The 12,384-nt window shown below is 42.2% G+C and overlaps 1 protein-coding gene across 1 annotated transcript; it reads left to right on the top strand.

The window, feature by feature from the left end:
- The first annotated feature begins 239 nt into the window (after nucleotides 1-239).
- Nucleotides 240-8,892, top strand: fosl2 (FOS like 2, AP-1 transcription factor subunit). Its single transcript, XM_050061492.1, has 4 exons — nucleotides 240-970; nucleotides 3,745-3,999; nucleotides 4,380-4,487; nucleotides 6,031-8,892. The coding sequence occupies exons 1-4, from the start codon at nucleotides 842-844 to the stop codon at nucleotides 6,592-6,594; spliced, it is 1,056 nt and encodes a 351-aa protein (XP_049917449.1). The 5' UTR covers nucleotides 240-841; the 3' UTR covers nucleotides 6,595-8,892.
- Nucleotides 8,893-12,384: the final 3,492 nt, after the last annotated feature.

Raw genomic sequence — 12,384 nt, 5'->3', positions numbered from 1 at the left:
AGTGAACTCCACAGCAGGCACTGACGTTCGTATCAAAAAATAAATCTCTCCACACTCCTACCCATATTTTAGCTACTTGTACTGTATCCCTGCTCTGCGATTACATCTCCAGTGTCCGCTGGGCGAAGGATGGTCACAGCGGATCTTTCTTTTTCACTGCCTTATCCAGAATCGACCCCTCCCTGGATGAAGTCGCAACGCCCAGGCTGTGACGTAGGCTGTTTCGTTGGTGTTGAAAAGCCGTTGCAGTTCTTCATAGTGCCATTGAAGTGAGTCATCTCTAGGAAGTGTGGTAAAAAGGAAAAGAAAAAAAAAGTTAGAACTGTTCCGTGAACAGCAAAGAGCGCAGATAGTGTGTAGTAGGCAAGGCGACGGAAAATATTCACAAGTTTAGCCAGGCAATAGGCTTGAAAGCGAATGTTAACCTGCGTGAGTCACTCTGTAACTACAGGTTGTCTCAACTGGACTTGACTGCAGAAGGTGTGCTGCTGACTTTAGGTTGAAGTTTGCGCACCTGAGAAGATCTCCAGTAGTGTAGTGTAGGTCTACCTGCGGCTCAAGAATAACACACGCACAATAAGATATAGCATCTACAAGCAGGGAGCACGCAAGAAAATATTTATTCTAACTGGCAATATCTGTACGATGTTTTAGGTTAGTATAGAGGAGCATAATTGCACTTTGTCTTTGTCAACTCTTTTCTGGATATCCCGAATTATCAACGACTCGAGTCAGAGGATTTTTTTTTCTGTTGGTGCCTTTTTTTTTACTGCGAGGATTTAAGAAAAGGGGGGTTTCAGAAATCAAACCAGTGCACTGAAATCTTCCTTTTTCCTGGATCATGTACCAGGACTACTCCGGGAACTACGACACCTCGTCCCGCGGCAGCAGCACCTCTCCGGCCCAGCCAGAGTCCTTCACAAGCGGCAGCAGCACGATCGGAAGTCCGATCTCTACCTCAAGCTACCAGGTAACAAGGAAACACCGGGCTTCCGCAACATTACCCATTAATAATACCATAATATGTATCTGTCTTTAATTTGATGTCAAGTGCGCAGCATCTGAAAAATACAGATTGTGTGCCATTTAGGTTTCTCTGTTTTTTGTCCCGGTGCCGCGCTTCCACCGGTTACTAGATTTTAAATGCCATTCTCCAGGTCGCTTGATGAACGGATGAACCCAATGACACAGATTGCATCTGTGACTCAACAGATGCAAGACTCGATCTATTCACAAGTATTCTGGACCGGTTCCATTTGGATTCTGTCATCTAAACACCATGTACACCATGTACTTTTGATCAAACATCACATTTGCGCACTGGCTGTTGGCGCACAGTAAATGGCGAATACGTGATGATTTTGCACATTTAATTAAAAATACAAATTTTATCTTAAGTTGACCCTTATGGTAAAACAAAACTTGTAAACGTGCAGGTTGCACCGGCAGATGTGAGACGGATTGTGTGCTGTTTGGGGAAATGGGACACAATGAGATGAATTTGCCTGGGATTTCCAGATGTTCATTGCTCTCATCTGTCCTCTCCGTGCGTAAAAGTGTAATATTCTGGGGGTCTTTGCGCCTTGTGGCACCTCAATGAAGACTGCATTTTTACGCGCATGCATTGTAAGGACGACAATTCCTTTGGAACACATACATACCCTGAGCTATTTACACGGTGCGCTAGTCTGGCATTAAACGAGACAGAGATGAGGCTAAAGTAGAGAGTGCAACAGGCATTGATACAGATATTAACACAAGGGTTAGGAGAGGTTTAATTTCTCTTGGCCGCCAGGTAAGACATGTTGGAGAGCACCAGACGTGTGATGTTGCACATTGTGATTTAAGTCCAGTTAAAGATGGTATTTGTGGCAGATTATTCACTAATTGAACTATCAGAAATTACTTGATCACGGAACACACTGTAAGATGATTTTCTTAGATGCACATGGCAGATTTCTTCCAGCGACCGGGAGCACAGCGCACTCAAAAGCCTGTGTTTCCTTACACCGGGAAAAAATATCGCTGCACACTGGGGGGCTGTTTAAAAACACACCAATCCCTGCAAAAATCTCCTCCATTTCATCAGAGGTTAAGATTTCATACCGCCTCAGTGAGATGTACCCTAGGTGTGCCAGGGTATCGCTGTGGAGACGCCGTGCCCGTACATTCACAAATAATAGGATATAAATCCGGGAAGAGGCATGCTGTTTACTCGCAGCCAAGTCTTGCGTGTAGCGCACTTCTGTGGAAAAGCCTCGTCAGGCTCACGCAACCTTACGGTAAACGACTTTTGGCCCGTATCTATCATTGCTCCGGTTCCCTGTAATCACACACTGACTGTCTGTTTCCCATTACAGCGGGCTGGAACATGACCTCGTAGGTTTATTGAGACATATCAAAACAAGGCATTTTTTCTGTTTTTATTAGACCAAAAGATTTTTTATCACACCATCTCATATATCAGTTAACCCGAAGCTTCTTTCTTTCTTGCGTAATGACTCTATTGGATGTTTGTGTCCTTCACACTTCACTGCATACATTTTACCCGTTTTTTAAAATGGGAATTTTAATGCTTTTGTTTTGAAGCCAAGCTCACCAAAAATCCCGCTGCCATAACTCTGGCTGGCTAACTGTCTGGCTTGTTACAGCTGGCTGCTTCCCCCCTTACTGGAACTGACCACGTTCTCATGTGCTTAACGTATCCCATACAGAATGAGTCACCAGATAAACAAAGTTCCAATAGACTGCCGGGATATCCGACGGAAAGTCGGGAATAACGGGGATATGGGGACGTGCGTAATTTACGCACACAGGCAGGCAGCCCGTCTGTTTGTGGTCTCTAAAGACATGAAGTAATACTGATCCGACACAGGTTCTCATACTGGTGGTCATTATTACAGTCAGCTTACACATACATGCAGATTATAGCTATTTATATATTTAAAAATTTATGAGAATTTGGATAAAAATAGCAATACTAATATAAAATGGATTAAAGAATAGTGCCAGAGGTTGAGGGCTTGAGGTGATAATCTTTACTTTAGACCAAAAACATAGTGTCCTGCATCACAGTACGGCTTTAGACATATCAACAACTATACCACCAAATGCATAATTTTGCTTTAAATTTTATTTTTGTTGACATCAATGTTGATTTTAACATTTAAATCATCAAACTGTCACAAATCAGATTTTGCATGTTAGAAAAAATCCCTCTGGAACAGTTATTCTTCTGACCACTACATGACCCATTAGATTATGTATCCATCTAAAGTATAAGTGCAAATAATATGTATATTTACCCTCCTGCCGGTCCAGACACGTGTAACACATTCTCAGCGCAGAGTTTTGTCTCATGCTTATTGTAGTAAAGTGAGATGTACTGGACACCTTGGGCTTTCCCACATGATTCACAGCATGTGTCACTGTTCCACTCCAGGGGTTACATACACAGTGTTTTGCCTATGTGGACTGAATCATTACTATAAGCTTGTAATGTGGAAAGTGTGTGAATTTGATAAATGGTGGGTGGTGGTGTGTGTCTCTGCGATTGTGCTGCTGGCAGAACGAGACAGGGCTGGTAGATAGAAGGATGCTTATGGGATTAAGTTGCATGCATTGACCCATAGCAGCATATAGGCTCGCTCCTCTACAAATAGATGCCACCCCTCCAAATTCTTTTCTTCAGATGTGATTATGCATCCTCTCTTACCACATCTCTCTCATTCCTTCTCTCTCCAGAAGTACAGGGTCGACATGCCCGGCTCCAACAGTGCCTTCATCCCCACCATCAATGCAATCACGACCAGCCAAGACCTACAGTGGATGGTGCAGCCCACCGTCATCACCTCCATGTCAAACCCCTACTCCCGTTCCCACCCATACGGCCATCACCTGCCCAATGGGCCGGGGCTGTTGGGGCACAACACGTTGGCTCGGCCCGGGGTCATCCGCTCCATCGGGGACACCAGGGGCAGACGCAAGAGGGATGAGCAGGTGAGGGACCCGGGACCTCGGATTTGGTTTTAGTAGTTAGACTTTGATTTCTTTTTATCAAAAAAAGCTGGATTTTGTTTCAGAAGGTCTTTCACAAAGCTAATTGAAGTGTGATCGTCCTGAAAACAAAGCAAAACACCTTCATTTATTTTGATTATAAACTAATAAATAAACATGTTTGTTCAACGGCAAAAAAAAGCAAATTAAGTTTATTTTATATTCCGATAAATTTGATGCCGTTGTATCATTATTCTCTTCACAGCCAGCCGAGAGTGCCCAGCTCTTGTTTGTACTCTTGCTCTTCGCTTCATATTGATTGCGTGTGTGTCTGTCAAACAGCTTTATTTTACCTGCCGTGTTCCTTCTTTGCTCGCCCTTAGCTCACCCCGGAGGAAGAGGAGAAAAGAAGGGTGAGGCGTGAGAGGAATAAGTTAGCCGCCGCCAAATGCCGCAACCGCAGGCGAGAGCTCACCGAGATGCTGCAAGGGGTGAGTAGAAACCTGAGAACTGGAGCCCCCACATCAGATCAGATCACATCACATCAGATTTGTCATTGAGTTCTGCTTTAATCACGCCACAAAAATGACCACAAATAAGTGTTGGAGCATCTTGTTTTTCTAGCTAATAAACAATCATGCCTCCTGGTAACTTGCTTAAAGCTGGTGCAAAAAAATAAAATGGCAAAAAAGCGACAAAAGAAATTATTCTCACAAGCACAGGGGGGAAAAAAGGAGTCACACTTGTTCAGAAGTCTGGCAGGAGTCCAGATTTTTGATGAGCAATTGAACTCCACACCTTAATTTACAACCTTGCATTACTGGTTTGACTCTCACTGCGTCTCTGAGTGCAAGGTCTGAGTGAAGAGATGACAGGCGATGAAAAGCTTTTTGTCTCGGGCAGCTGTAGACAGAGGTAGGGCTGTCTCGCAGCCCTGTCTGGCAGACAGTAACGGCATCTAAATGGACTAATTAGCCGAATTACAGTGAGGTTGAGCTTGTCAGGCCTTAAAAAAACCCCAGGAATGGAATTTGCTGTAGGCAGCTGTCTCCATGAATGAAGGACATTTTGTAAAAGGGGCCAATTGCTTGTCTCACAATCCCACATAGAGACACGCTGCGTGCACACACACATGTAACAAACACACACACACACGCCACAGCCATTGCTTCTAGGGAAAGACAAAAAAAGCTTTGCCGTCTTCATATGGCGGTTTTTAAAAATTCCAAATAAGGAAGTATCACTTTTCAGTGGAAAGACAGAGCAGTTGTTCTACAGTGTCGCCTCCTTTGATTGACTTATATCATTTATTCAAGTGTGTCACGGGGCACCTCCCCTGCCTCCTTGTTTACAGCTTCCTCATACCTTTGCCCATGAGTCAAAGTTCTCAGACAGCATGTCAGCTTGTCTTTATCTGCCTGGTGTCTAGAGCCGACAGACGGTATTTATGGGTCTTTGTCTTTTATCTGACACGTTAATGACACACTTTTGATGCAGGTCTCATATCGCCAAGACAAACAATGCAAAGCCATTACGGGAAACGCGAATTCAAGCAGAAGGCTTCGAGTTTACTCGCTGTAAATCTAAATGGCTCATGACAAACACTTAATTTTAATGTGTTGATTGTGCTACTTTATGGGTAGTAAAACTGCAGCAAACAAACAGTGCCCTCTTTTGGTGCTTTGGAGGAACACTCATACACTGTCTGAGTGCTGAAGAAACTTGAAATTAAGGCGTTGACATGTTACAATTTTTGGAGCCATGTTCTGAATTTCTTGGAAATTTGCCCCTGAATATTTGTTAAAAATGCTGTTGCAGTATTTCTTTTTATCAGGTTGAAACTTTCTTGCTGATGATGCAGGGGTTACGCTGCTGACCATGGCTGTTGCATGTTGCTCCCCATCTCACTGTTCCCGTATTTCCTGCCATCTTTCTACAGTTGCCGTCAAATAAAGGCAAAAATGCCCAATATATATTTAAAACACTTATATTTTAGCTTAATTGCTCAACCGTATTTCCTGTTTCTCTTCACAGGAGACTGAAAAACTGGAGGAGGAGAAAGCTGACCTGCAGAAGGAGATCGAGAGCCTGCAGAAGGAGAAAGACAAGCTGGAGTTCATGCTGGTTGCCCACAATCCCGTGTGCAAGCTCCCCATCGAAGACCGCCACCAGTCATCAGGGCACCAACAGCAGCACCAGCAGCAGCAGCAGCAGTGTGCCCCCCTCCCCCTGACCATGCGCCCCAACATGGGCAACCGGGCTCAGATGAACCACGTGGTCGTGAAGCAAGAGCCGGAGGACGAGGAGTTGGGCAAACCCCAGCGCTCTGTCATCAAGCCCATCTGCCTGGGTGGCGGCGTCGTCAGCGGAGGGATGTACTGCACGGATGGAGACAGCCTGAACACGCCTGTGGTGGCGGCGTCCACCCCGGCCGCCACGCCCAACGCCCCGAGCCTCATATTCACCTACCCGAGCATGCTGGAGCCAGAGAGCCCGTCGCCCTCCTCTGAGTCCTGCTCCAAGGCCCACCGGCGCAGCAGCAGCAGCGGGGACCAGTCCTCAGACTCCCTCAACTCGCCCACCCTCCTGGCCCTTTGAGCGAGGGCTTCACTCGGCACAGCTGAGAAACAAACACTGTGGCTGACGGCAAGCACGAGGATCAACTGCGTGTACCCCACCCTCCCCACTCCAGTGTCTTTCAAAGACCCAAGAGCACATTAAAAAGTCCAGACCAAGCTGACCATGTGAGCCGTTTCCCCCTCCGCAGGGAGACCCACAAGGGCTACGCCACGTGTTTCTTCTTGTTCTGCTTCAGTGTAAAAAATTTTTTATTCGTAAGAGTGTGTGCACCGATCCTAAAAAGTGTCACCCCTTTGCCATTTCAACTCCAGAGTGTCAACTTGTTTACCGGGAAGACAATTAAGAAGTAAAACATGCCTAAACGTGGCAATTGTGAGTTGATGTGACTAGAGAGCGTGTTCTTAATATATTTTTTTGAAAATGTTTAAAAAGCCATGTGGCCGGCACTTGCACTCCGCCAAGACGAATCAATAAATCACTAAGCGAGGTCAGCTTTCTACTGGAATTCCTGAGGAGAGACGGAGACAACGGGCAAAGACTTCCTCTCGTCTTTTTTTCCACTTAGATTTTTCGTAACTTGGACCTCGATTCAGGAATCGCTACTACGAGTGTGTACACATTTCTGACGCTATTTCCATCTCTTTAATTGTATTTATGGCCTGTGCTGATTAAATTTACAAAGTGTTTTTGTTGAGACATTGTCCTCTCCTTTATCTGCCTGTAGAAAAGCAAAATGGTCGTCCACGTGGTGACCGAAGCACTCCTCAGTGTTGCAAAGGATACGAGCCAACTTTCAATCAATGACTAGTTCCTCAATACTCTATACCTTCTATTTTGCCATAGTGGCTTGACTTTACAGTAGTATTGGTGTGCTTTTCCTCAGTGATTCTGTACCTGAACTTTACAACCTGTTTATGACAAAGTGTATGTGATTTACATTGATGTCAGGGATATCTCTCATGTGTAGTAGAACCCCATCGTGAAGAACGTTGCACGAGCGCAGGCTGTCGTATGGTCTAGCCAGAGTGTCGCAGAGGCGGTAATGTATGTGGAAGGACTTCATCGCTTCATTGTGTCACATCAGGAACGGTCTGTCCTTTTCGCTCAGACCTTTCAACGACGACAAAAGTTTGAACAAACCCCTCCTCCGCTCGGATTGAGACCTTCTTTCTGTGTTTCTCGCATTCTCTAAATAAAGGTCTTACCTTTTCAACACTGCCTCTCGGGGCAGGTCAGGTTTCAAAAAGCCAAAAAAAGATTTGTTTGACACATGTAATCCTGTAATTCGTCCGTCTTTGTCTAAAAAGGAGGGATTTTGCTCAAATTTGAAAAAAGCCACTGTGGTCTAGACTGTCGCCAGCTGCCAATGATGTCAACCCTGTTTATACTGTGTTTGTAAATCTGTCACTTTTAGTAAAGAAATGTTTAAATCCAAGTCAGATGTGCTGATTTATGGGCGTATGAACATACGCCAACATCGAGGTACTCTGTAGAAACTTAGCCGTTTTGGCTTTAAACAAGGGCCAGACACAGATCACTTTTTGACAATAATAAGGAAGGGATGAGAAGACTCTTTTTACAGCTGGCCTGAGATGAAAGAGGGGACACCTTTAGAAGATGTAATATTTCTGAAGTTCTACAAAGCACTTCTTTTTCATTATTTTTACATGTGTGTATCTTAAAGGGATGAGGTTTTTTCAATACTGTGCACTGAGATGGACACAACAGCGATATTTGGGACTTTTTTGCTTACTTCAAACATTCCTAATGAATATAATGCCAGGGGTCAAAGTGGGGTGGGGGTGTCATCTTTGCTCGATTTTGTTATCAGAGGATAAAAAGATGTGGTTGGAAGACTTTTGTTGTGCTGGATGCAGAAAACAGACTTTGCAATTCAATACAAGCTGCTGCTACTTTGGAAAGAACGTGTCGGCTACTTACCTTTCGATGCTGTTGGGTTTAACATCACTGGCTGTGATAACATTTGGATGCAATGGGGGAATCTTTCATTCCTGTATGACAACATAAAGAGGTGAAATGATAACCAAAAACATAACTGTGGGCGAGTCTGATCTGTCTGTATGTTGAAATAATTCTGGAGCCCCTCGACACACATAGGAAAGCCATTGACTGTAGATCTTCTGCTGTACATGTCATCTACTGTCTGTCGCCTGTTTTCAAACTACTATTAACTTCTTTTCCAAATGCTTTAACTGTTTAAAATGATTCAAAATTAATAAAAAACAGCAATATGTATAGCAGTGTTTGTTAATTTAAATGAATAATAATAAAAAAATAATAATTTTCAACCTGAAATTGTCCGATTTTATTCATGGGAATGCACTTACAATCATTCATCACACTATTTCCAAGGAGCTGTAATTAAATACTATTAAAATACAACCACCCTGTTTATTAATCATTCTGATCATTCCAAATTAAGAAAGACTATCTGACACTATTTTGACTTGGTTGGTGGATTTGAAAGACAGTAAGCGAAAGCCTGAGTTAACATCAAGTAGCTAGTACAAAAAAAAAAAAAAAAAGACAAAGGAAAGAGCTACAAAATAATAGAGATTATTATTATTTTAGAATTAATTCAAGAGCTCAACTGCGTCTGTAAAACCTCTCAGAGCAATGACACAAAACATGATAATATTGTCAACAATATAAATGTAAAAAACACTGATATTATTTATGAGTAGTTATACATTTTGTAAATAAAATCCATCAAGTTATTGTTACAAGCACCAAAAGGTGTAACAGACCGCCTCTTGTGTGTGTATATATTTGAATTATATTAAGAAATATTATCCTATATATCTCCTATACTGGCAAAATCCAAGTCAATACAAATCTGCGCTCCACAGGGGCGTTGTGGCGGGTGTGGGGAGTGGAACTGATTACCCAGGGCCTCAGTGGGGGGGCTTAAAAAGCCTAGAATTTTGATTTTATTTGAAATGTCTGAGTAATTAGTGCCATATTTAAAATAAAATTGGCTAAATCAAATCGATTGAGAGACTGAACTTGGTATCAAAAAAATAGTGGGGGCTCTCCGAGACCCTCTCACCCCCACAAAAGGCGCAAACTGGTTTAGTTTGCCCATGCACTAGGATTCGTCTTAAACACAGCTAAAGTCAAGGGAGTGACTGCTCATGCAGCTGCGAGAGCACCCCCAAGTACGGGAGATTCCAAAAAGAAAAGAAAGGTTAAGAAAGACAATACACTTACAATACACTATAAAAATGCAGCCTGTAATAAAGCATTAATTTGTCAGTGCAGCGCTGATATTAAACCACTGGAGGACAATAGCCTTTAACACACAGCTTACAGTGTGTTAGGTTCATTAGGTTCACCTTGCTCAGTAATGCTCAACTGTGATACATCCCAGTGTTTAGTTGTTTTCTGTTGTAGAGAGGTGTAAACTGTGCCAACTTTATGATCATTCTTAGACGATGCAGTTTATGGTGCTGTTGACCTGTACAGAGAGGTGTGCTGCTAAGACAAGTTTGCCTTCAGGGCTTTCTACCAGACAGGCCTGTCTTGGTTAAGTTTAGGAAAAAGATCATGGCTTGGGTTAAAATGAAAAGATTTCTGGCAGAAAGCCCTGAGGGCAAACATCATGTGCTGTCTGTTATTTGGTCTACCCTCATTGATATAATGGTTCATGAGTGCAGGAATTATTGCAGTACTGTTGCGTTAGTACAGTCAGTACTGATAGTTTTAGCCAAGTGCACCAAATAAACTGACAAACTGGGTGTTGAGTATATAATAAAGCCATTTCTGCCCTCTAATGGTCACAGAGAGTCAATGCAACTGCACTTCACCAGCATCAAGTCAGAGATAATCACATTGTAGTGAGACTTCCGTTTAAAACTTTCAAAATAAACCTTTCTCCCTACCTAACTACTCCCTTTGGTTTGATTTAGTCTCTTTTCTTTTACAGTTCTTTTACAGTTCTCACCTTCACCATCACATTTAATTGTTTATGTTATATTTTTTGATAATTTGCGTTTCATTGTTTTATCATCATAGCATAAAATATTATACTGTAAAGTTTGTAGTAGTGATATACAAACTACTTTCTGCCTTTTCCCCCTCTTGAGTTATTATACATACAGTACACTATAAACCATGTGCATCATGCTTTAACACTCATACTAGTAAAGCGAATTTGAACGGAACCTAAAACAAAACAAACAAATAAACAAGTAATACTGGAAACCTTTTTAAGTATACTGACATGTAATTACACCTTATTACCACCGAAGGAAGGTCAGTGAACATCCATGATTATACACTCAAAAAAAAAAAAAAAATCAAAAAAAAAAAAATCATTGAGCATCAGGGCAGAAACAATAGCACACAAACACTCACACATTCAAAATAAAAGTCTGAGCCCGTGACAGGAAGTGCTGTTTCTGCACCTCTGTTCTCTGTTTCCATAACGCAAAGTACACTGTATTTATATTCTTATTCCCATTCTTATAATGGGTTTCAAATCCAGTATTGTGGGTAATAGTATATGTATTTACGATACAAGTATATCAGGCAATCTGAACCCTTCATTAAACAGGAGTTTCTTGTAGATGGTCAGCAGCTCTGACTCTGATTTGTAAAGCATCGTTTCCAGGTGCATCAATAATCTCTGCAGACGCTGATGGTGTAGGAATTGATTGCTATTTGAAAACAGTCACCTGTTCTCATAATCTACAGTGGTCAGGAATCAACAAACGAAAAGATCAGCAGTGTGAAATCCTTTCCAATCAAATGACATTTTAAATGTCTGTAAGAGCTCAGTCACTGTTAACTTACAGAACGCATCATGCTATTGTAATCACTCCTCAAATAAAATACTGATCATGGTATCATGGAGGTTTTACAGCATGTAAGGTAAGACATGTTCACCTGAAGTATTAAAGATACTGAAGAATAATAGAAATGAAAATGTATTTTGTTATCTGTTGACTGTTGACCCCATACACACGTGGATGGTTTCAGATAATACAGCTGATCTATTAGCACTTCCATAATTGGCTTTTCAGAACTAGCTCTCCTGGAGTGGTGGACCTGTCACAACACACGTGAGTAACTTTCAGTCTGAGAGGGGAAAATGGTTAAAGTCATGTCAGGGGATTTTACAACATTAATAATAGTGGACATATTTGATAAAAGACATCAAAAGACGAGAAAGAGGTATTGACCTGTTCCTCAACTACTCATTTAAATGCTGAACATGATATTGGATGTGATTAGCGCTGACACCTCACAACTTCAGTAGCGAATTAAACCCAAAATCTTGCCCTGTAGCCTTGACCAACTTTATCTTTGCCAGCATAATGTAAATATCCTCTGACATGAAATTTCTTTTGTCTGATTACCATATGAAGATAGTGTTATTTTCTCAAATGAAGATAGTGCTATCTTCTCTTGCTTCTCTCCGAGGTGCTGAACACAGCTTCTGAAATATGTTGTGACCTGTACCTGCTGTGTGAAAAATGAGCCTGTCCTTCTGTTTCTCCTTCATATCCATCAGCTTGTTTACTTTGCTCCTGTCATGCTGTAATCGGCCCTTTTAAAAGCCTGAACAGTAACTGTTGTAATTCAAGAGAGTGTCAAACGGATATCATACAAGATGCTCTACTGCAGCCAGCCACTGTGGGATGGCTGTCTGTTCAGTCACAGTCTGTGCCTCATCTTTAAAGGAGCACTTCACCCCCCCAAACGACTGTTTGTATATCAGTTACTCACCCTGTGTCATGTTGAATTCATGAAGAAAACTTTGCCTTTTTCACATGCTTTCAATGA

The sequence above is a fragment of the Epinephelus moara genome, chromosome 14, assembly GCF_006386435.1.
Source record: "Epinephelus moara isolate mb chromosome 14, YSFRI_EMoa_1.0, whole genome shotgun sequence".
NCBI classification, from domain to species: domain Eukaryota; kingdom Metazoa; phylum Chordata; class Actinopteri; order Perciformes; family Serranidae; genus Epinephelus; species Epinephelus moara.
This window is presented reverse-complemented; position numbering and strand designations above follow the sequence as displayed.

Excerpts from the sequence above, each read along its gene's own strand:
- fosl2 (XM_050061492.1), top strand. The coding sequence starts at position 842 with ATGTACCAGGACTACTCCGGGAACTACGACACCTCGTCCCGCGGCAGC. Across the intron at positions 971-3,744 it reads TCTCTACCTCAAGCTACCAG|AAGTACAGGGTCGACATGCC; the intron begins GTAACAAGGAAA and ends TTCTCTCTCCAG. Across the intron at positions 4,488-6,030 it reads TCACCGAGATGCTGCAAGGG|GAGACTGAAAAACTGGAGGA; the intron begins GTGAGTAGAAAC and ends TTCTCTTCACAG.